Genomic DNA, 26,016 nt, shown 5'->3' with positions numbered 1-26,016 from the left:
TTTTCTTCTTTCAGACATTCCGTATGATTTTTGATTAAGTTGCGGGGATTAAGGACAGTTTGTGGGGGTGAATATGAGTAGTGGTTGGGGAAGGTCAACACTGTCCAGAAATATTTAACAAAAGAACGAACATTTTATCGCAGACAGTGTAATATATATGTCTCACAGAATGTCTAAACATCTTCTAAACGCTGTAGTCCGGAACTCAGAATTTTCCGTTAAATGTTTATTTTTGTTTCCGTTGTGCGCGTAACACAGTTTCCGCTTACTGAAGGGACTTTTTACACGTTTTGTTCTCCAAAATTCATGGTACCGTGAAATATTCCCGTTCAAGACAGTTTTCCGTTTAATAAAGGGTCCGTTGAAGACAGGTTTTACTATATATATATATATATATATATATATATATATATATATATATATACTCTTGAAATATGCACAGTTTCTCTCTACTTGACTTGACAGTATAACTTAGTTTTACTTGAAAGCATTACAAGGATTCAGTATTTGTCTTGAACAGTGAATGAGATATTTTCTATCTCTATAGCGCTGCCTGTAATAGATCTTTTGCAGTTTTAGATGAGCAAATAGAAGTGACTTCGCTTAAAATTGTGTTTGCTTGCATTTCTACTTCTGTTTGAATGGATTTTTAAGTGTCCTGAAGATAAAAAGACTCGAGTATATCTAAAATATGCTAGAAGTGACTTTCCTGTGATAAGAAAATAAGACAGCAATATTTGTCTTTCATCGTATCATCTGTGTGCAAATGATGTCAAACAACTTATTGACTGGTAATAATGTTCACTACATAGAACAATGTATAATTCAGTGGAAAGAGCGACTGAAAGATTCAGTAAGAAGAGGAAGATAGGAAAAGAAAAACAGAGGAAAAGGAGAGAGAAAAGATGAAAGAGAAACAGAAACGAAGAGAGAGAGGACAATTAATTATGAATATTTATTGTTTTCAATTATCCTGATCTAACCTAGTGAATGCTTGAATTTATGTGGATTCTTGATTCCTGGTGTTCAATAAACTTCTTGTCTCTTTAGAATGCTCATGTATGAAATGCGGTGTAGTTTAAACTACTCAAGTATGGATTTCTATACTATTTTGTGGTAGTAAATATAATTAATTGTTTTGTACTATAGAAACTTGTATGTTATTTCTGACAATTTGTAGGCTTCATCTGCTTAAAGGAGCAGTTCGACTTTGAAATGCATTTTTTACAATTTATTTTCATTTGTAGAGATGAAAATTCTAAAAGGAATGGTGTTTGTTTGATCGCGATACGTTCAGTCGTTAGCGAGTAACAGAGGAAGAAAGGTTTTGTGATGACGTCATAGGTGGGCAAAGAGCGAGAGCAGGCTTACAATACATACTACACAGTGCCAAGCATTTCGTTTGTGATAGGTGCGCTGGCACGTTCTAAGTGCGGTTTCCTTTTCCAGAACTGGTTACAAAGACTTACAAATATCATCTGCATGTAGAAAATGATATCTGATGGTGGGCTGTACAAACATTTTTATAATATTATAAAACGTATCCTATAAAGCATGAGTTCAGCGTTTCAAAAAAAAAAAAAAAAAAAAAAAAAAAAAAAAATCGAAACCAATATGTAAATAGATGGCGGACGAGATTGCTGCAACACCTAAGTACCTTTTCTTTAATCATTCTTCCGATTCCCAAACATAAGTATGTTCATTTTCACGTTTTGTTGCAATTTTTAACGCTGACCCTATAATTTTGTGCTTCAAGGTATGTACAGGAGCGCAACATATGAGGCAAAAATGAAATAACATCTGTAAAGTTTGCCAGAATACAAAAAACACTTCACCGGTTAAATTTCTTTTATTCTCATAGCTGTCCGCGGAACAACTCTCACCACCCGTTTCATCATCATTGTCACATGATACAGAGAAATTAAACGATGAATCAATGTCTTGAGGAACAGTCATCGTCACTGATTCCTTCTACAAGCCGGTATATTTCACTCCCTAATTCACATTGTATAGCTTATTTCTAAAGCAGTATCTTCAGAATCATGAGTGACATCGTCTCTATTCCCCTCTAATGCCTCGTCTTGACTACAACCGTCAATTGCGTCTTGTACGATATTTGTACGTTGGTAACTGGACATACTGTAGATCGGTGCTTGTTCAATGGCTCGGATTTTAAACCTTTCAATAATATACTTGGAACAGCATTCTTTCTCCGTTTGCGTGTAAATAATTCTCCTGTCATTAGCCAGAAGTGGTTCTAGACGGTAAAAACATGTATATCATGTTTCCTAAAAACTTTCAAAAATATCTAAATAATAGCTTAAATCAATTTTGTCACTCAAAACTGGGGGGCCTAGGTCCCCGGCCCGTCTAGATGCGCCACTGGCATTAACTTTTCTTTTAGTAAACTTGACTTCTCGAAGGCAGGCTCTTCAAGATGTTTGGAACACGAGTGATTTTATTTGGTACATTTTTTCCCATTGATTTTCTTGAGCCATAATTTATATCGATCTGGTGATTTCTCACGACTTAGAAACGTAAGAAAAGATACTTTACGTCCTCAGCTTCAATTGCACAAGAATTACAACCGAAAACACAGCAGATGTTAGGCATTTCTATTTCACTTCACAGACACAGCACGCGCTGCGCTGTACTAACACGTGTTTTCTACTTCACACTAGTGTTCTTTTCAGAAAAAAATCGGGGGGGGGGGGGGGGAGAAAGGGACACTTAGTATTCGGAGAGGCACATTATTTTTACACAGTACAATTATATTTATTACATTATAGACGTATTATTTTGGTCTCCTCCAGGGGGAATCTCTCAGAGCTCCGGGAGACAGTGCCACCATGAAAACATGTCTGGAAGAAACACTGTTTCGCACAACAAACGTAATTACTGTTCTCTACTCTCTTTTTTTTTTATACTAATGCTATAGGAAAAACAACTTACTAAAACTTCCCTCAACAATTCAACACAGAGCAACTAACAAATCCAAAACACAATCTATTAAATCCAATGCACTATTAAAGGTTTATCATCTGCGTACAAGGGAGTGGTTGCTGACTCACATTGAGTTTCTCGTTTATCCCACCAATGACGTAAGCATTTACGATTCATCAGAAACAAATGTCTGTAGAAGCTGAACGAGACGGTTTATCAAGATATAAAAAAATACGGGTCTCTTATTTTTTGTTACTCTTTCTATTGCACCAAACTTGTTTTTAACTCGAACTGCTCCTTTAAGAACGTCATATGAATACACACTTTTATTTGAAGATTGATAATATAGTTGATGAAGATTAAATTGTTCATTTCAGCTCTTTAATGCCTATCGAAAATCAATATTCTAAAAATAAAACTTTTTTTTTCCCTAGTCGGCAAATAGACCACATTGTGAGATGATGTTTCCGGTTGATGATACAATTTTGCAATGAAACACTAATCGACTTTTACTTTTTTGGTTAATTCTACGCAATGCAATACACCTACTATGATTTATTATGCCGATACACTATTTTTAGATCTATAAATTACGAATCCGCTAGTAAGCCACTTTCAAGCAGATAAATTTTATATTATATATATATATATATATATATATATATATGTGTGTGTGTGTGTGTGTGTGTGTGTGTAATAATGGTAACAACAAATGACAATATTTGTTGCGTACAGTAATATTAAAATAATGACTTCAAATTATTTAGAATTTCTTTCTGTGTTTCTTTTCTCAAAGTTGCTGGGAGAGGAAAATAAATCTGCAAAATAATGCTTTACTTTTGGTCTCAGAACAACATAAAATACACAAGTTGTTTTGCTTTGGTAGCTAATGCATAATTTATAAGTATATCCAAACATTTAATTTAACTATAGTCCATTCTAAACTAGAAGCAAATTGACGTTTGGAGAAGCACGTGGTACGCTGTTGCCACTTCGTGCGCATCCCGGTTAGTTCTCGGGCTAGAACTGTCTTGTGAGTCAACGAAAAAGGAAATCTCTAAATATTGATTTGTTTGGATGGATGAAAAGATATGTTTGTCGTCCCAGTTTCTGCATGTTGGGAAGGGGGAGGGCTGTGTGTGTGTGTTTATGTGACAGAGAGAGAGAGAGAGAGAGAAATGAAATCTTGTTTGTGATTGTAAAGAAAGTATTCTTTTTAAATGTGTTTTTTTTTTTTTTTAAACAGTAGAACATCTTTTAAATGCTTATAAGGAAAAAATAAATGAAAAATATAAACAAATCATGAGGATAAAAAGAACTTACAAAACACTTCTGAATGTCCGGATTCATCTGAAATTTGGGGCTGGTAGAAATATGCATTTGTTAGAAATTTGTCAACAAATATTTACAAATAAATGATCTTTAGTGTTTTAGTTTTCTATGTTGTTTCTCTAGCAGATGCTAAAAGCTATAACTGCGTACTGTAGTCACACCAATATAACGGAAACAGGGTTCTGCAATAATTACGTTTTTACCATTAAGCAAATTTGCACTATACACACAATCTGCATGCATCATACTCTAACTTTCTATGCTCACAGATCTCGTGTCTAATCACCCTTCTTTTCATGATATATTTCCTACACTCAATTTGAAACGATAGGTGACAGCACTCTTTCAATGTAGGTGTGTGCTAGTGATCTGTTTCACCCCGTTCTACGGTACTATACTGACTAAACGTAAGAAACAAGTATTTCTGCAATGAGATCAGTAAACAATTTTTGGTTCCCGCGACGATTTTGCTTTTTCAATTTTTTGTCACTGGAACATATTATATATATTGTGCTGTCCAAAAAAAAAAAAAAAGTTTGCTTTTGTCATTCAGGGTTTCTTCCAGACATGTTTTGGGGTGGCACTGCCCCCCGGAGCTCTGAGAGTGCCCCCGGACGAGATCAAAATAATACGTCTTATCATATAATAATAAATAAAATAGTACCAGCAGTGCCCCCCAGAATACTACATGTGTCCTCCCCCCGGAACACATTTTCTGAAAGAACTACTATTTTCATTTTATTTCAGTATAGGCCTAGAAAGGTAAATGCAAGCATAATTTAGAATCAGACATACCTGAAATGTAATTTATTCCAGTGGATAGACTCCACTCAAGTCATCATCATCATTACTACTGATGTCATTGCTACTAAGCTCCTCTTCACCAGATGAATCACTGGAACCACCAACACTTATTATTAATTGTTCTGCACTTTCTTCAAGCACACCTTCATTTTTCCATGCATCTTCAATAACTTTATACGTATGGTTAACTGCATCTCTCCAGTTTTCTGGCGTAATTGAGGCTATGGCTTCTTCTGTTAATTTTACAACAGACGACATGGTGAAACTTTTATTTTTACGGCCAACGTACCCTTTAATTTGTGCCCAAATAAGTTCTATGGCATTGAAATGACAATGGTAAGGGGGAAGTCTCACTACTTTATGTCCATGTTGAGTAGCGATTTTTTTCAATGACGTATGTGGGGAATTGGGGTTTGTATCTTTGCACCAGTTGCATTAATTCTGCTTTTCTCAAATCATCTCGAACCTCCACGTTGCGTTGAATTAACCAACGAACAATGTCCTCTTTTCTAGTGGCCATAGTAGGAGCTTTGTCAGCAATAACTGAATGGTATTTTGCGTTATCCATAACAATAATGGATGGCGTGTGCAGTTCGGGGAGAAGAGATTCCTGAAACCACTGAAGAAATTTCGTTTGGTTCATTTCCTCATGATAATCTCCTGTTTTCTTCGATGTGAAGAGAAGGGAACAGTTTGGGAGGAACCCAGAAGACGTACCGGCATGAAGAAGTATAATCCTTCCCCCTCTACCTAACGGCAATCCCATTGTGCCCTGAAGCGTGTCGTCGGTCCATCCTTTACTAACGCTGTGGTTCACGTTCACCCAGGTTTCATCAAGCCACACTATATTATCAAAATTATGTTTTAATATTTCCCGAAGAAATCTACATCGCCACGGAGAAACGTCCGGCTTCTCCATTAAAAGTCTCCTTCCATTTATTTTCTTATACGAAAACCCCAACTTTTTAATAATACTATACAAGGATGTTTTGCTTCCTTGAAAAAGTTCGGCTTCTTGGAGTGACGCGTGTAATTTCAGGAGAGTGGGGTGCTCCTTCTTTTGATAATAAGAATAAATATGTCGCCGTATAGCGTCTTTTTGGAAAGTATCCAAATTCGTCACACGTTTACTTACTTTTCTCTTCTTGCCTGGAGTTTCTAATTTTGAAGACCCGGATTGATTTTCTTCATTTTCGAACTTCTCCTTGCCAATTTTCACGATAGTACATTTATTTACTTTTACAGCAGCGGCAGTCCTGTCAAGCAGCTTATTTACAGGGATAATCGGTCCTCCATTGTCCCCTTCCTGTTCGAAATAGTCCCGAACCGAGCAAATAATTTCCCTTGATTGTCCTTTAATAGGAATACCTTTCCCTAAAACGTTCTTTCTTTCAGAAGAATGTGTTCTCGGCCGTTTTGCAGGGAGAATGTCCTCCATTTCACTGGACATTATTTAAAATAGCCTATATATTCGTTATATACACAAATATAAATATATATACACAAACACACAACACCACACGATATATACAACAAAATATCTCACATATACAAATATATTTACAGAATTGTACACAAAGATAAAACTCGAATGCACAAGAATAATCTAGAAATCACTCCCACACACAAGGAAAAGAAACACTAAAAATATCTTCTTTCTTTCTGAAAACACGTGTTTACTAGCGGCAACATTGGAATGTTAAGGTCTGTTGCCAAGGAAACCCTCCACCCACTGTTGGTAAAAGGGCGTTTATGATTCGACCCTCGCTGAGTGACCGCAATAACTGTGTGACGTAGACTCCTTTCTTCAAAACAAACTTGCACGTGTTTTTGAGCTGTCAATTTGCTTCTTGTTTAGAATGGACTTTAGTGCATGAATTCACATAAGAGTTGGGATAAAACCCTGGTCATACAAAATTGATTCTACTTCTTGCCAGGGAAGAACTTCACTAACGAGCGAGTACTGCTAGGTGGGATTGAGGACATCTTCACATCGGAGTCTACACTCATTTCGTCATGGAATCCAATTGTTGTTTGAGCAAAATTGCAAATGTCTAGTTCTACCAGGCTACTTTGACTAATCAGGTATTATAGTTTCCTTGTTCATTTCCTTCGAAACTGGCACACATTCGCGCACATTAAAATCGCACCAATCCAATAAAATCTTACGTTGACACAAGTAATTTCCAGTAGGGATCATCCGCAATATGTAATCTGTCAAAAAGCTTTCGTTTAGCAACCTGAACTTCAAACTGCTGTCCAAAGGCAAAACATCAATAACATCAATCTAACATGATTGTATAGCTTGAACATGTAGTCATTGACTCAGGCTGAATTAATGAATCGACTGTTAGCAGTTAATAAGGTTTCAAATTTGAAGATAGAACAAAGACCCAAATATTACCGATAATTTGGCTATATGTAATGTTTTCCTATCTGATGCAATAAACCATTAAAGCAAAATAAATAAATAATAGAAAATAAAATGAAATGGAAATAAGGGAATAAAATAAATGCAATTCAGATATACAAAGAAACACGAATTACAATCGTACGTGGATCACACTCCTCTCTTATATAAAGATGATTTCCAACTGAGCTGTTGTCTCAGGAATATATTAAAACAAAATTGAGAAAATAAATTAAAATCAGTAACAAAACGAATTTTCTTTATCTGTTCATTTATCGAAAAGAAAGGTATATTTCATATGGTTTTTCAAAGTACAATGATAAAATATGTCTTCTTCCCTTCAAAACAAACTGCATATCCAACGTTAATTGGAAAAAAATTTAGAAAGGCTAACATTTCTGCAAACATAAACAACGCAAAAGTATTAAGTTATTTCTTATTTGACATTGACATTTAAAGTACTACTAGGAAAACGCATTATACAAATGACTTCAACAACTTCAAATGTTATTCCTAGAAACCGGATGTTAGACAAAACGACTATTCTAATGTTGCGGGGTACGATAAAAAATGGACTCGTTAAAATTAAATTGAACGGTCTACACTTCTCTTTCAAAAATTTACTTTTCCTATTACACTATATTCTCTGTATTACTTAAAGGACGAATAATGTCTATTCTTGCCACGTTCTTCAAAATTAGAACTTTACTGGGATATTTGAGCAAAGGTTTCTCTCGCTTCGCCAAATTTAAAAATTAACTTTATCTAGTTCCAGCTTCGCCCTCTTACATGGAAAGAATGTTGTCGCGAGAAATGTGTGTGTTTTTGCGGCTAGTAAGGCTTGGGCAAATTAAAGACAATGGGAAAGGTGCAGAAAATGCGAAAATATACCAGGTCACATGCGCTTCTGCTTTAAATATGTCCTCCTATATTCAATAAAACTGAAAGATTATGTCATACTGTGCTGACTTTGCTGACATACTGTGCAAGCCAACGAAATGCTTCTTGATCTTCGGTGCAAATATATATATAATCGGAGAACGCAAGAATCTGTCATCAACCATCGGAACATGACAATTGGTCCAGGCTTTTCCTTCAGAAGTCTGGCGGACACAAACCTTCGGAAACAGCTCGACAAATGTCCAAAAGGTATTGCTCATCATTTTTGTCAGGTCAGGCCAGCGCAGAAACAGGCTGCTGGACTGTGTATAAAATTAAAATCTTTCCGACTTATTATAAAACAGTGCTTTACGTATTATTATAGTCGTGTACAACATTGTAGGTAATATAGTTTTCTATTATAGCACAGCCGATTTCTAAATTACTTAATATCAGATTACTTGTTTAAGATTTTCTTTATAATATAAACAGGTCTAAAAGAAATTGTTCACGATATACATGAAAAAATCTGCAATGTAAGATTGAAAACATATTTTTCACGCTATACATGAAGAACATAAATTGAAACATAAAAATACAATTTTTCATCTACTTGAATATAATTTTTAACCACATAGGAACAATATCGCATCTCACTTTTATCTTGCGTTTTATATTCAGCCTCAGAATGCTTCATTGTGAAAAAGAACTAAAGGTTATAGCTGTGCACCACAATTTTCTCCGTAGTGTCGTGCGGGTTGCATAGCTGCAGCTATAAAATATTCAAGTCACATGAGGCAAAGGAAGGGTATTAAATTTTCTGTGGAGACTACTATTAACACGAAGCAACTTTTCCGCAATCCGGTCAATCCAAAATTAAAACAAAAACAGCTGTGCAGTACAATTTTCTTCGTAGTGTCGTACGCGTTGAATATTTTTATAGCTGCGGCTATGCAAGTCCCGTGAGGCAAAGGAAGGGGTTGACCAAAAAAATCCAAATTTTGTGTGTTCACTATGAAATTCCAATTCACTAATCGATAAACACCTATCTTCTTCCAACAGTGTTTGTGCTTTCTTAATGGTGCCTGTTTTAATCGTTTATTGATGTTAAGTGCACTCACTTCTCATCTTATCCTGCACATTGAGTTTGTCATCCTTAAAACACTTCCACCACTTTCATACGGCCCATCTACCCATTACTTCATCGTACTCTCATACTTCATTGTGTTTATTTGTTCTTTCTTTGATCATCTTCAACGTCTCATGCGTAACTTTACACAAAATTCAATAGCGAGCCTTGGTTTGATCATTATCTAGTTATATAATTCTCACCCACCATTGTAATACACACTGCAATTTGACTTTCATACCGAGGAAACAAACAATTGCACGTTCGCTTTATTTACGTTAACACAGCATGTCACAGGCTATCTTTATCACATGTAACAAGCAAAGACCTGCTTGCACAGAATCGGCAGGGTGAAGCCAGTCCTCGAACTTTCGGAACACTCATCATAGAGTATTCGAAAACTACGTATAGCTTAATTTCAATTTGTGTATATCATTGCATATTATTCCCATTATTTCGAATTAATTTTAGTGTGTATTCTTTTTTTAATAAGTTACTCTTTGACTACCTATATATGTGTTCATAGCACCTTAACATCCGGTCTCTGTTCATTATAGAAAAGGACAAAAACCGATTACCTTTGTACCGCCAACTCTGGTCTATTTTCACGTAAAATCATCCTATATCTGGTCTTGTTGCTAGGCCAGACCTACAGAAAATACTGTTCTTCTAGCCTCGATTATAGAAGTTACCCACCTGTCATCACGAGGACTTACAGACAGCAAAAGCCACGATAACAGAGAACATTCAAACCTTTGGAGGCATAAAAATAAACCAGGCAAAGAATTAAACTACGAGAAAAACCACTGAATACGGCATGACTTTCTAGGTACCGATGTGATACAGTGAAACCTGTCTATGTTAGCCACCATCGGTTCCATTGAAAAGTGGCCAACTTACAGAAAATAGGTGTAATTAGTGTATTTTTAGAATAGGATTTCTAGGATTACTTGATCTTAAAATTTTAATAAACAATGGCACGACAGCTCCTTTAATATTATATATCTCAGTGGCGTATTTATTATTTTGTTTCCGGTGGCATTGCTACCTTTATTCCTGGAAATGTGAAAATTCTGTAAGATATTTGATTTACTTTAAATAATACTTCGGGGGGGCTTAAGCCCGGAAGCCCCCTTAAATACTCCACTGAGAGTAATCATAAAAATATACGGTAATAGAAAAATACATATCTTATGGTGGTTTATTCTAGACATATTTCTTTTATTTTTTTTATTTTTTTTTTTTTTGGCACATATGCGCATTCTAATTTTGTAGTTCTTGCATAGTATCCTCTACCGCTTGTTAATGAGCTACAAATGTTTCCTTCAGAGCAAAAGATGTTTTGAGAAAATCTTAAGGGAATTCATCATATCTTAAAACCTCCGCTACCTTTCGACAAGCCGTCAGGTGCCAATAGTTGACAATTAAGATGGTTAGCTTTCACCTTGAATTACTAAAGCTCCCCACTGATGAAAGGAGCCGTTATAGCTAAAGGTTTTACCAAAAGAGATAGGGTAAACAAATACGAACAGTAATTTCCTGAATTCCTGTACGTGATTATTCTTATTAGATCTTCCTTCACCACCCCTTTATCAGGGTAGCGTTCTGGCCATTGACCTCCAAGAACAAATCGTGGAAATCCTTGCTTCTTTGTCCTCAGACATAAATACAGAACATCTGCCTCGGAATACGAAAGAGTTAAGAAAAATAACAAAACGGTATTTTGCGTGGCAAAGATACGCAGGTAAATTTATCATTATCGTCATAGGGTAAACATTGCTTCAATGCGGCCAACTTTCAAGATTGACAGGTGGCCAACTTAGAGTAATAAGTAACATATGTCTTATGGGAAAATGCAGGTTCAAGACGAACAAGGCCAAGATAAGCAGGTGGCCAACTTAGAGAGGTGGCTAAGTTTACAGGTTTTACTGTAATAGCTGGTCACATACGATAATAAGCTACTCGTAAACAACCACAGGTGAAACACGACACAACGGATTAAAAAGTACTGACAAAGTTACATGTTTCTATGTATATTTTGTAATAATCACGCTACAGAAAACAGAAAAAGGAGGAAAGAGATGTGTTCGGACCCAAGCAATGGAAATAATATTCCTACGAAGCCTTCACCGAAATATAGCAAAAGTTCAAATATGAAACGAAAGAATAAGGAGTAAACTTCACCAATACTATACCCAAGAAGTAAAAAGAAAAAGAAAAAATAAACTATGATTTATGGACATCTAGAAATAATGGGGAAGACGTACTTAAAAGTGTTTTACATATTAAAATTACAGAAAACGACCAAAGGCAACAAAGAAACAGATGGCAGGATGAAGTACAAAGTAATATGGGAAGAGAAATATGATGAGAAAAGATCCAGGAAGAAAAAATAGTGAAATAAAAGCAGTTATGGAAGAAGCCTCCAAATTTGGATGGATACCAGAATAATGTGCAAAGTGAGGAATAATATAATATAATATCATAATCATCCTTATTTCTCTTTCCAAAGATCACAAATAGCTTACCAGCCACAAAGAATGAGATTTCAAAAAATTCAAATTAAATTCCTCCAAAAATAAAGACAAACATCTCATATATTACACAAGCCCTTCCAGTAGTTCATTGGTGATGACAAAGCGTATTAGGCCACTTCCGACTCTTCCCAGGTCTATACAAACATGATCAACACACATTCTAAAATAAAACGAAAGAAAACGGATACTGCATACAGTGAACTACTGTTTTCGAAATTACGTAATTATTTGAAAAAGGAAAAATATATATATAAATAGTACAGAAGGCTGCCCACGATAAAAACAAGTCAACTTTCACTGGTTCTTCCAAACGATGTATTTAACAACTATTATGTTCCGACATATTGCTGGCTATACTAGGGTCTGATGTGGTATCAGCATTAGGTGTAGCTAAACGAGGGAGATTTTTGAAAGGACTTCATCAGTGGACTTAATATCACTCATCATAGCCACTCAGCAACAGTGAAACATGGCAAAAAGATTAAAATAGTGAGCACAGGTTGTGTGAGTCTCATCATTCAACGATGTCCCTAACAAGCCCCTGTGGTACACGGTCGGCTGGAGATTGAAGAGAACATGCCCCCATACCGATGGAACCCCAACTATAATGCACGCCAGTAGGAAAGCAGTGAAGCAGGACAAATCCTCGACGCAGAGAAGTTTGAACATACCACATGGTATCTGAAAAGGCACGGTTCCGGAAGAACCTCGCATGGCATGCATGTCAAAACGCAGACGCCGTCTCACAGGCGAGGCTTACAAACAACAGAGAACTGTATGGAACATCCCTCGCAGGGGACAAGTGAAAATGGATGTCTATTCTAGATTAGGAATAGCTCTACCTAGAAGAGACCAGCACAGTTAAATCCATTTTCTATAGTCAAATAGATAATTTCTGACATTGTGCTACAGTGCGATTGACAGACTTCCAACGGATTTCTGATGCTGGCGAACAGTGCAGTTGGGCAACGGTACTACTCATTGAGGTACCTTCCAACACCGAAACCAATGGAGCTTACTTCCAGGAGAATTTCGTGAATCCATATGAACAATGCTTCCAGTCACAGAGGTTGATAATCCCAGGCGTTCTATGCAAAAAGGCAAAGACGAAGATCCGAAAATCCCCTTCATGTTCATCCCCGTGAAAGACCCAGACAAATCACCAATGGATTACTGCGAGTTTGGTTCATCAAACAGGCACTTGCTCGATGCCGTCCCTGTACCGTGCAGGGTCTTGGAAAAGTTGCAAAGAGGTACGACAAGACACTCTCCTCCCGATTCTACGCAATATTTTTTATAGTGGAACCTACACTGCCGGGCGATCATTCAGGAACGTGGTCATCACATCGAACACAATCAGTAGTTGAGAAAGCGGATTACCAGCTTGGTACGTGGTTCAAAGTCCACTATTCTTATCGAGGGCATGACATTGGCATTTTTTAGTTTTACGTTCCACGCTTATGCCGGCTAGGCTAAAGGAGACGGTGAAGATGAGAATTGAATTGAATGGTGGAATGAACAAAGTGGGAGGAAGTTTTGCGCGTGAAGTCCATAGAAATACTTTTAAAAGATGATAATCTTAGACAAATCGTCGGGAATTTAAAACGTTCTTTGTAGAAGTTACGAAATTAGCATGCGAAATTACTGATTCTTATACACAAAATAAATTCTAAATAGACGACTCAACATCAAAATTTTCGCCCTCAAGTCATTCATAATTGACTGGTTAATTTCATAAAGCAAGAGAATATAAACCTTTAAAAAGGAATTAGCATCATAATAAATCTTTGAAATAGAACAACTTTCAGGAATAGATCAGAACTACAATATGATAAATTGAAGGAATATGTAGTTGTAGTGGCATATATCCCTGTTCATCTACAGCAGAAATAACGGTTTCGTGTATTTCTTCGTTCCGAGAAGATCATGCAGCGTTCCGTATCCACAACCCTTTCAGTGAAAATCAAGATTCAATCTACAGCCGACGCCTAAGGATTCAATCCATACCCGAACAGAAGATTGTGAAACATTAGGAGTATTACGAAATGTAAGCGCAGTTGATTTCTAGGGTGTTGGCGGCGGAACAAAAGAAAGAGAGGGGTGACTTCTTCTCGTATATTGTTGTTGCAGATGAATTTAGTTCCAGCATTTGGACCAAGTTCAAAATTTTCAGTACGGAATGGAAACACTAATCTCGATGACGCAAGAATTACAGACGTCTGCAAAAAAAGTCATGGTTCTGTCTTCTCTGATTATCATGCACCAATCAGGTTTGACTTCAAGGAACCAGAAATAATAATAATGCCGGACTCTACTGTGCGACTGACACATAAATTAAAAACACAGACCTCACTTGTTAATTTCTGGTTAATGATAATCCCATCTCCATGCTGCATGCAACGTTCAGGCCTTGTGACGAAGATTCAACACGAAAATCTTGCGTCACCCTCTTAACGCACTGACCTTTCGCCTTGTATCTCTTACATCTTTGGTTCCCTAAACAAAATGAAATATTTCACGTTAGCTTCCCACGATTATACCCTTTAGGTTAAGGGAAACGGATGATTAAGGAAAGTGAACGATGATAGAAGAATTGGTAGGATGAAACTATGAGAGGAAACGGGAGTATCCCGCGAAAACCCACGGATACAATGTTGTCTACCACAAATTTAGCCGGAAACCGAACCAGGGACTCCACGTACCAGAGGTACGCACTCCACTACTGTGCCAACGTTGCTCGTTTTGATTCCCTAAAGAAGGTTTTCAAAGGTCTGAAATTGTACTCAGATTACAAATTAAAACCCGTCTATCAATGACTCGAATGGCAACCTTCCAAATTTTTCATGGAAGGCATTCGGAGATTACTTACAAAATTGGGCAAATGTTTGAACGCATATCATGAATTCTTCTGAAGCACAAATGCTATGGCACACTCAGCATGGACGCCTTTATATTGTATATAAAGAATAATTCAACACCGTAAGTACTTTCGCAAATATTGTCTACAAACGGCTTTCAGTTGATCACAATATATGTAAATGTAAAATCTTTGTTTCTTTGTTCATTTTGTTTTTTCTCCTTTTAATATTGTTTTATTTTTATCTTATTTACCCACACATTACAATTATTACAAGTAATCATGCCACTTCCGAAGACTTCAGTACATTGGCTAACAAAAACAATGAAAAAAGGATTTGAGTAACGACCAAGAGGTTATCTGAGACAAAGTTTTACATACTTTATATTCAATATTTACAACATTCTTACCAAGACCAGTGTAGTTGCACATTAAAAGCTGACGCAGGGCTTTTATTGCTGGTGTAGCTAATGGTTCTCCCCTTACTTGAATAATATTGAAATTCAACAAAGGCTCATAATGGTAGTAATTCCCTGGATGACTATTCAATACATCACCAAGAAAAGTAGAACCAGATCGCCATGTGGTGATTATTACATTTCTGACAGGATAACCACCTTTCTCCATAACTAGGTCTTCCAATTTGCTGAAAAATAAATAAATAAATATAACAACTTGAGCACGCTACTATTAAATTTAATGCAACAGCAAAATATAAGTTCAATAGTTGATGGTGACTTACACAGGAAATAGGATTTGCAAGTAACTTTCAAACTATTGCTGAAGAAGCAATAACGTCTTTCTGCCTTTAATAGTAAGAAGTAGAATTACATAATTTAAAAATATAAAAAAAGCTTTCTAGTTCTCACACTAAACAGAATAAATGGAATCTGAAGAAAAGAAATAGAGCTCCCTGGTAACTACGTGGTTAGCATATGCACATTCAGAGCGAGAGATTTACAGTCCATTCCCAATGGTAGTTCATGGTTGGAGTCCCACGTTAAACTGGACGTCAACGTCTCATATTGGCTTAGTGCTAACCAGTACGTGAAACTCCAAATCAACGATCAACATAAAGCAAAGTAGTCAAGTATTTATTTTACCATATTTAATCCTTTAGGGATGGCTATCAGTGTTTCTCCAGCGACAATAAATAAAATGAACTCCGTATAAGCCACCCAAGCCTATGATTGTGTATTGCATGATTAATTGGCAAATGGAACTGAAGTTTCCACTCTGCATTCATATGTGTTTATATATACCACAACTATCCTCAACGAAACTATAGCCTGTGTGTTTCTATGCAATGCCAGTCTCTAAAGGGTTCAAATAATACTTGTACTCAGAATGTACATCATGAACGGAAGACAGAAGTAAGCATATAACCACTACTATACGTAGGATTTGTAAATTAAAAGCCAAGATTCTGTGCAACCAACAATGACAAACATAGTGCAGTTAATAGATGCTCAGTCCTAAATTCGGGACCTCACATATCAAAAGAAGAATACCACGTCATTCCATAGCACCACCTACTCCACAATTCACACACGCGGAAAACTTGTTTAAACGGAATATTCAGGTATCTTTTTTCTCTTTTTTCAATTATGTAAGATCTACTCTTTCAAAGAAGACTATATATATATCATATTATATGTGAAAGACATAACAGAAATAGACATAATAGTATCCATGATTAACTCATTTCTGTTTTGGAAACATGGCTTTAGATAAACTACGTCGAAATTTTTACCAACGGTGGAAATTTATCTCATCCCGGAAGAAAATCATAAGTGTAAATTATTGAATTATTGAATATCATGACGCATTTGAAGGACAAACAAAAAATACAAAAGAGTTCATACAAAACACACATACTTGTTACGGCTCGCTTTTCATCAAGCTGTACTATTAAAGTAAATAAGTGTTCATATATATATATATATATATATATATATATATATATGTGTGTGTGTGTGTGTGTGTGTGTGTGCATTGTTTATGTTAGTTTTGTGGAAAATGTTATGACCTGCTTTTCATCAAGTTGTGTCATTGAAGTAGATGGTTGTTCGTATGTACATGTATTGTTGATGTTAGTTTTGTTTACCTTTTGCACTATATAGCGAGGTAGGTTACCGGTATAAAAGTGTACTTACTGGCAATTTAGTTTATGTTATTTGAGTTTTATAATAATTTTACTTATGATACATACGACAATATATATATCATTTGAAGAATTTGTTTAAAACTCATAGAAGGAGGCAGGCGATCATGATAAATGATGTATCATAGGCATGCAAACTGCTAATATATTTTGGCATAAATATTAGTAATTATGAATGGTAGTGAAATAAAAATGGGATACAGTGCATTATCTCGAATAAAAGCGGAAGCCTACTAATGCCCAGCGCCGAATAAGGTATTTTAACAATTTAATAAGTCCAAGATGGAGTTCATGAAAGGAGAGTCGAATTTGAACATTCTTGGTTTACGAGAACCAACGATGCTAATATATTTTTGGCATTAATGTAACATACAACTAGGTATTGTTGTACTTAAAGAAATTATACAAGACTTGTTTAATGTTTCGAACACTGTACATATCTCATGATTATTTCTTTTAAAGCTTCTTCTTCTTTCTTATTTATTAAATTTCATTTGCTCTAAAGTAAGTATTACCATGTAAATATATATATATATATATATATATATATATATATATATATATGCGTTAATTGTCAGGCAACAATGTAATAAACATAAAATGTAATATAAATATAATATACACAGTGAAACTAACTTAACCTAGGGAAATTTGTAATAAAATTTAAATAGTGCTTATATTTGTTAATTGTTTAATGTGACATTGTTTAACATACATACATACACACATTCTATATATACTATTTTAACAATTAAATTGAATTATAAACATTACGATAGGGTTTAACACGTGAACATGTTAACTCACCTGTGGTCGACAGAACCGGCAAGAACGCCATTTTAAACTACGTGAATGAGAGAAATAAATAAGTTTGTTCCAAAATACAGCAGTGTAATTACGAGGGTAAATCAACTGAAAACCATAAAAGTAGAAATAAAAATCCGCATATGGCGCCAGTGAGCTGTAAGTTGGCATGCCTGTTTACGATAGTATGCCGGATGTCTCCTAGCTGGCAGCAGCCGGCAGATGCATAAACACCGGCGCAACAACAGTTCCAAAATGGCAGCCCCACTAGCCACATGCACCAGCGAGGAGCAACGTGCGAAGACCTTTTGTGGCGTGCTGAACGTGACGGTAATGCCTTCCTGTCACGAATCGTCACTGATGACGAAACATCGGTGCATTACCATCAGCCTGAAACAAAGCGAGCGAGCAAGGAGTGGCGCCACTCCTCATCACCGAAACCCAAAAAGTTTCGGACACAGCCGTCTGCAGGGAAGGTTATGCTGACCCTCTTTTGGGACGAAAAGGGCATCATCTTGGAACACTACACGCCACGAGGAACCTCTGTGACGAGTGCTACGTACTCGGACCTCCTAAAAAATCATCTCCGGCCTGCCATCAAAACGAAACGACATGGATTGCTGTCAGCCGGTGTGCTGCTGCAACACGACAATGCACGGCCCCATACGGCGCGTGCAACGGTTGCGACTATCACAGACCTGAAATTTGAATGCCTCCCACATCCCCCTTACTCGCCAGACCTCGCACCGAGCGATTTCCATCTGTTTGGTCCGCTCAAAGAAGCAATGGGCGGCAGGAAGTTCCACTCCGATGAAGAGGTACGCAACGCGGTGCACGAGTGGTTGCGCCGTTGCCCAAAAGACTTTTTTTTCTGCAGGTATTCAGACTCTTCCGAAGCGCTGGCGGACTTGCATTGAACGAGGAGGGGACTATGTTGAAAAGTGATTTACTTCTGTACTCTGTGTAACCAATACATTATATTTAAAAAAATAATTATGGTTTTCATTTGACTCCCCCTCGTAATTAATGTGAGCAAAAACATCTTTATCTTAATGATGAAGGAATTTAGGTACTAAAATAATAAAGAACTGAAATACTAAATTTATGTTTATTAGTACGAATGTTACTAGCCTCCCGAGAGGGCACGAGGGTGCACTAAGATATACAAAGAAAAGAGCGATGAGGTGAAGTACACTTTACGATCCCGAAGCCCCTAATTACCAAAATAATAAAGAATTTTCAATTTAAAAGTGAAAAGAAATAGTTTTGGGAAAAACCTAGTTATGATTGGGACTATTGAGTATTCGTTGACATTCAGGTAAACCTTCTATTTATTAAATTCAAGTAGCCAGAAGATGAATATGTCACAGAAACCATTTTGGTGTACGAACCCGTTTTCAAACTGAACTTATCACAGAAATTAAAAACGTAGGAATTTGAGACTGTTAATCTACCGTATAAGTATTTGAGAAGGAATCTTTGACTAGGTAAATTTTCTTTCGTGTTATTCAATAGTATCGTAATAGAATGTATTGAAATAAACTTGACGCAATGTGCGCTAATTACATTTGTTATTGGTAAGTTATAATAATGTTACTCGCATATATGAAATCGAAATTACTGTGTTAAGAACAGGACTTGCTAATTTACTGTGATGCGTGTTAAATACATTCGTTACGCGTTATTGTACACTCTTGTTTCGATAACAGCTGCCACCTACCTCTCTTCAAAAAGTCTATTCTGAAAACCAATCGCATTTATTTCATTTTTAATTCCGCTTTCGGCTAAGAGTACAGACATTGATAAAGATAAGTGAGTGTTCACGATTATTTGATGTGGATTGTACTGACATCAAAACCGGACATGAAACAAATAGAAAAACGCTTTTCTCTTCATTACCATTTCAAATGATAACGTTGTAATAGCATTATTAAGTGCAACGTTAACACGTGAAAACAGGATTTCGTTTTAAGTTGCAAATATACACAAATATATATTTTCAAAATTGCTGAGAAAGGACTGGTTGAGAAAAATAACAATCTCGTCAAATATATAGCAAAGCTGTTTGATTCAGAGACTATGCAATATTCATCAATTATGAGTCACTGTTTTGTTAGTAGTCTCTACTGTACCAGCACCATGTGTAACAAACTGCAACCTTTAACTTAATTTCTGGACTCGCAACACAGGGTGTGCACAAATAATTAGTCGTACATTTACATATTCACCAACTCTAAAGAAAAAGCATACATCCCACTTGAAACAATGACGTTTGTAGTATAAGCTCGTGAAGTTACAAAAGAACTCAAAGAATTTACACCCCATATGCTAAACTAGAGATATCCAGTCTGTACTCTTCCTCTTACCAAACCTTCTGAAGCATTTCTTGAGTGACAATATGAAAGACGATTTGAAGTATTGTGAAGTGGAGGGATGTAAACACAGTCCTTTTCAAACGAAGATGTATCTGGCATCAAGGAAAGGTACAGTGGCATGACCCGTCTCGCAAATTATCTTAATCAACAAGCTATAGCAGAATATCAGGCGCTTGGTCAGATCACTAGGCTTTAGTTGTTGTATCACATGCAAATTTTACGTACGGCTACAATTTTAATTGTTTTCTTAGAATCTCATAGACTTCGGTATACTCAATTTCCGACTGGCTTTCCGTGCACATTTCTTGCGGTTCCGATTAAACGCTTCGCGCACTTTCTCATCCTTCTTTTCAGTAAAACTTGGTCTTCACATATGACATTTATCTTTTCACATATCCGTTTTCCTTGCTCCTAAAAGACAATATTTACGTCCCCGCAGTTACACAGTAACTGCAAAAATGGACATCCCTTTTGGAGCTTCCTCGTGGCTAAATGGTTAGCGTACAAGCTTTTGACATGGGAGACCGGGTTCGATTCCCAGCGGGACCTCATGTAGTTCGAATTTCACGTTAAGCTGAAGGTCCATGTTTCATATATATTCACTGCTAAAAGGGACACCAAATCCAAAATCAAATCAAATGGGCATTCCCTGGCATCTTTTTTTCTATTATTGTGCTTAAGAGCTTAGCTGATTATGGACAACACTTCCTTTCACTTATGTGCTGATTCTAACTAGTCGAAATTTGTAACTAAATTTCGGTCTGTTATTGATTGCCATATTTGCATTTCATCGGCTGGTTCAGGGAATACTCTCTTCGATGCTCAGTACGGAAACGGCTTTAAGAAAGTATGCATGTTTTTCGTGTGTGTACGACACTATTAATAAAACGAAAATTAAAAAGTAAGAGAATATAAGGCTTCTTTAAAGAGTAATCAATTTAGATAAATTGTAATATCTAAGAACAAAATCATAATATAGCTTATATTGCAAGAATCTACAACGAAGTACGTAACATGCATTACTGAAATGTTACTTAGTAATGAAGTCAACGCATCGAATTTGCTAAACCATATACCACATATATGAATGTTAGTCTTCTTAGCACCACACAACAATTAGTACCTAGAAGCGACACTACTCATTAAGTTTTGATGGTCTTTCAAAATTTGAATGCATGGTCCACGTATAAGCACAAGAAGACAGTTGTTATATTTATTGTATTTAGTACGTAAAAATATTTATTTCCAGTCTGAGTAAATGTACTAATTAACCACCTCATGTTCAGTGCACGAACAGATCTTAAGAGAACTTTATCCATACTTAACAAATATACCCACGATATAAAATCACAATGATCAGATAGTAAAATGCTAATTTCTGGTATGCAAGATAGTCATAGATTTGATTGATAATGCATTCACGGGGGAGTACGAGGAAATTTACCCTTGAGAAAAAACATTTATCAAACTGAAAATAATCAAAATTCCGCACAAGAATCAATTGAACGCACATGTCCATAAGCTTTCTGGGATTTCTTGAGTACTATATCGAACTACTTTCACATTTTAACAATAATGATTTTATCATAATCTTTTGCGCTCACTGTTGCTTCTTTAACGAATAGAAACACTTGTAAACTTTTTATATTAGTCATGAAATGTATGCAACTGATATAATTAATAAAGTTTCGTTAGTAGTGCTCGATCTGAAAATTTACAGATTCATTGAAGCATTTTGAACTCATGAGTTAACACTTAAATCAAGAGATAAACAGAGACGAAAATACAGTAATGGTACCAAACTAGTTTCAATTAGCTGGTCACTGAATGAAATGAAGCTTCCAGTTTTACGTCCCACGAATATACCCAGTAGGCCAGTGCTTCTTAATCTAATTCCTATCACGACCCCCATTTTATCACATTCTCTTGTCATAGACCCCCCTTTAATTTCTGGTTTGTAGAAAGTTTCTACGGAATTTTTAATGTACTTATTACGGAGATCTCACAATATCCGTCTATTTCTATAATAGTAGAATCCATTTCTCATATACAGTGGATAAAATAACTTTCCTAAAAGAGAATGGATTAAAAGTAAATTGGTCTGTTCATTCATATTACAAATATCGAATCTGATCTGTCATACTTTTTCAAAGTGAAGGCCGTTTGAAAATTTTAAAACTTCGTAACTCCCTTAATTTTGGGTCATATGATGAAAAACTAAAGCGATTTCAAATTTTGATTAAAAAATTTGTACATTTGTCAAAAAAGAAAAAAGTTATAGAGTATTTTAAATGACTTGATGATGTGCGTCACGGAAATTGAACCGGACACTGCCGCACTAGTGAAATCACAACCATGCTCAGGTATCTCACACCATGCTTTCAATTTTAATATGCATTATGTTTTTCATTACATATGCATTTAATATGAATTGTAATATGTTGCATTTGTATTTTTCTGGTATTTCATATTGGAACGACCCATCGTTCTTATGGATCCTGGAATCCAGGAAAAATGGATTCGTTCAAGAATGTTGGAAGAAAAACGAAAGAAAAATATATATGTAAAATAATTATTATTTTTATTATTCAGGTTGATGCTGTTTATTCTCAAAATTGAACTGTAAATCTATTTCATCCGATTTGATATTTCTCTTTCTAGATTTTTTTTTTAAAAAAAAAAAAAAAAAAAGAAGAAATTGTAAAATGAATGTTTGAACTACTCAAAGGGTTAAACTGCTGAAGCAAGAAAAGAATTGCGTGATTGGGGACGTGGCTTTTCGCTCGAGGAAAGCTACGTGGCAGCGAGCTTCTCGTTGCTCGCGGACTGTTGCCTTGTTGGATCTGACAGAAACGAACGGATTGCCTTTCTGTCTCTTCGTTGTAGTTTGAATGTGCCTCGTTGGTAGTGATTCTAAGGGGAAAGTTCACGAGTGTTTGGTTGTTAGTGCCAGTGAAGACAAAAAAGCAGTTTTGCAAGTGCTTATATTACGAGATGATATGCCTAGTTTTTGTGCTTAAATTTCGTGAAGTTAATTTGTTAAAAACGGCAATTTCTAAGATTGAGAAAAAAGCCGGATCAAGGAACATTCTCGGGGGACCTATTTTATACCCGTTGAAGAGTGAATTCAGAGTATCTAATCGTGGATATTCCAATTGCTAATGTCTTTTTGAATTATTTTTGCATTTGTGACGTGGTTCTGTGAAGTTTTAATGCCCACAGTGAAAGTTTTCATCCATGAGCTTCATTATTGATTTGCTCTATTTTTTGCCAGTTTAAAGTGGGTTCACTTTTCCTTGTTGAATGGTTTTAGAAGAACCAATTTATTGCATAAGATTTCCATCTCTTGTTCTTGGAAATCGGTTGCTTGTGGATAGTTTCTTTTGTGAAAAGCGAGTCAAATTACGGGGAAACTTCCGTCTGGCATTGAGCAACCAAATTAACTCTTGTTAATGGTTAGGAAAGTCCGGACGAAGGAGCCCAGTTGAATGTGTAACTGCTACATTATTAAAGGTAACAAAGCCCATGTTATTTGATTGAGGTGACTTGAAATTTTTCATTTACAGATAAAAGTAATTGTGTCACGTTTAATTGTGTGCATTTGGGGTTGTGTTATCGCCTCTCGCTGTTGTGGTTAGGAATCCTATTTTTTTTCGCTCCGAATTATTATCGTTCGTATGGTGATTTTCATGGATTACAATTTAACCGGATTTACGTGAACGAATTTTTGCCGTGATTGAAAGCGAATCTTCATCGTGGAAAGTTTGAGTATCCAATATTTCCAGCGAATCTTTTTCAGGTGTATTTTTTTCACGAAAGTGTATGTTTGGTAATCAGAGTTACTTGGACTCGTAAAGTTATGCCTTTTGAATGTTCTTTTCTTCAACAGTTAAACCCTAGGTTAGTAAAAATATTAAATTGAGATCTGGTTCTACTCATTTTTGTCATTTAAGGAATAGCAGAGAATTTGTATAGAGAAAACTGATTTAGATTATCTCGTACAGACTTTTGAAATTACGTAATTTAATCTTATTAGTACAATTGTAGGAATTTAATTGAATTGACTTTATTCTCGAATCTTTGTAATTTATGAATTACCTGATTTTCGACGTAATATTAATTCTTGATTATCTAGAAAACGAATGCAGAGTGGGAAATATTCTTTGGAAAGGGAAGTCAAGGATTCTAGTAATTGCTGTAACGAAAAGAATAGGAGATTTATTGTTAAAAATCAAAACTTCGCATATATTTGCCAAAGAAATTTGAATTATTAAAAATCAGTCTTTAGACTCTTCTATATCAACAGAGTTGCCACATTATTATATTGTTCTTAATGTGTATCTGTATTATTCTAACGCAATAGTACACATACACTGCCACAAAGTTGTTTCAATAATGTTGTTATTGATTATTCGAATTTTTGGGTATTTATTTGTTTAATTTTGCTTTTTTTTTCTATATTTTCTGTTATCAATAGGAAATATTGGATCAAAACTCCGACTTAGAGAATTAAGTGAGGTGATCTGATCCGTCCTGCAAGACCCTTTTATTAGGCTTGACTTACTTAGTTCGAATTGACAGTTTTTTTTTTAAATAATTTATTATTGTAATTATTATTTCTGAAAAACTCTCGGTTCGAATTGTATCCGGTCTGGCCGGATGGAAAGGGGCGTTACAATATGCAGTTCTCATTAGTTTCATATCGTACCGCTTTCATTTAAATTGATTTTTAAACAACTGCGCGCCTGCTGAAAATGTTTAGTAGAGCTATTGTTTGTTGTTTTTAACATAATAAACAAACTCCATGGCTCTGGATAAGTAGAGTAACAAATAAAACACAGTTCTGACCAGAGCAGAATGAAATATATTAAAAACTATACTTACAATGTGTTACAGTTTCAAGGACCTAACGTCCTCTTCATCAGACACAAACACTGAGAAAAGACGGGTGACAGCAGATCTTATATACATGAGAAAGTGAAAGGCCACGCCCCTTCTTCTCTCTCATTGGTCGGAGGGAACCAATGAGGATAAAGTCAATTCCGCGCAAACAGAAAAATATAATGAGCCCTTTCACTTTTTTTAACAGTTTTTTAATGAGATGACATACAAAGAAAGTAAATAACAAATAGAAAATATTAAATAAGAAAAAAATAACTAAATATATATATAAATATATAAATTTAAATAAATAAATAAATATTACTAGCCTATATGCACTTTTCTTGTTCCTTTTCTATCACATCCAACAATTTCTCCCATTGCTCGTGTATATTCATACCGCTTGTCCAATTCATTAGGTTCTCCTCTTGTTCTCTCTTTATTCTTCTAGCCTCTTTCCACTTTCTAATAATCTTCCTCTTCTCTCTCTCTAAACCCCTAGCTCCCTCCCAGTCTATTTTATGTCCCGTTTCCTTCACATGTTTGTATATAGCGTTATTATCTCTTTTCAGTCTAACATCATCCTTATGTTGTTTTAATCTGTCCATAAGCCTTTTCCCCGTCTCCCCTATGTATTTCATGTCACACTCACTACACTTCACTTCATATATCACTCCTTCTTCCTGCTCCTCTATATGATTTTCCTTCCTTTTCCTTTTCTTCCTTATGCACTTCAACAAAATTTCTCCTCCTTTTCTATAAGTCTTCACACCACCTTTTCTTAATAACTTCTTCAGCACTTCGGTCTTTTCGCCTATGCTCTGAATGCCATACCACTTCTTGTCTTCCTCTTCTTTCCTATCCATATTATCTTCTTTTCTCTTTCTCCTAAACTGCTCTA

The 26,016-nt window shown here is 35.7% G+C and overlaps 1 protein-coding gene across 5 annotated transcripts in view; it reads right to left on the bottom strand.

Moving 5' to 3' along the window:
• The window catches only part of LOC145690570 (carbohydrate sulfotransferase 6-like), a 464,276-nt gene that overhangs the window by 184,956 nt on the left and 253,304 nt on the right, over nt 1–26,016 (bottom strand). For all 5 annotated transcript variants that reach the window (XM_081765591.1, XM_081765593.1, XM_081765592.1 and 2 more), the window contains one exon: nt 15,302–15,537. In XM_081765591.1, coding sequence (XP_081621717.1) covers nt 15,302–15,537 — 236 coding nt within the window. The remainder of the gene's footprint in view (nt 1–15,301; nt 15,538–26,016) is intronic.

The sequence above is a fragment of the Thermobia domestica genome, chromosome 7 (genome assembly GCF_964235325.1).
Source record: "Thermobia domestica chromosome 7, izTheDome1.hap1.1, whole genome shotgun sequence".
Classification (NCBI taxonomy): Eukaryota; Metazoa; Arthropoda; class Insecta; order Zygentoma; family Lepismatidae; genus Thermobia; species Thermobia domestica.
This window is presented reverse-complemented; position numbering and strand designations above follow the sequence as displayed.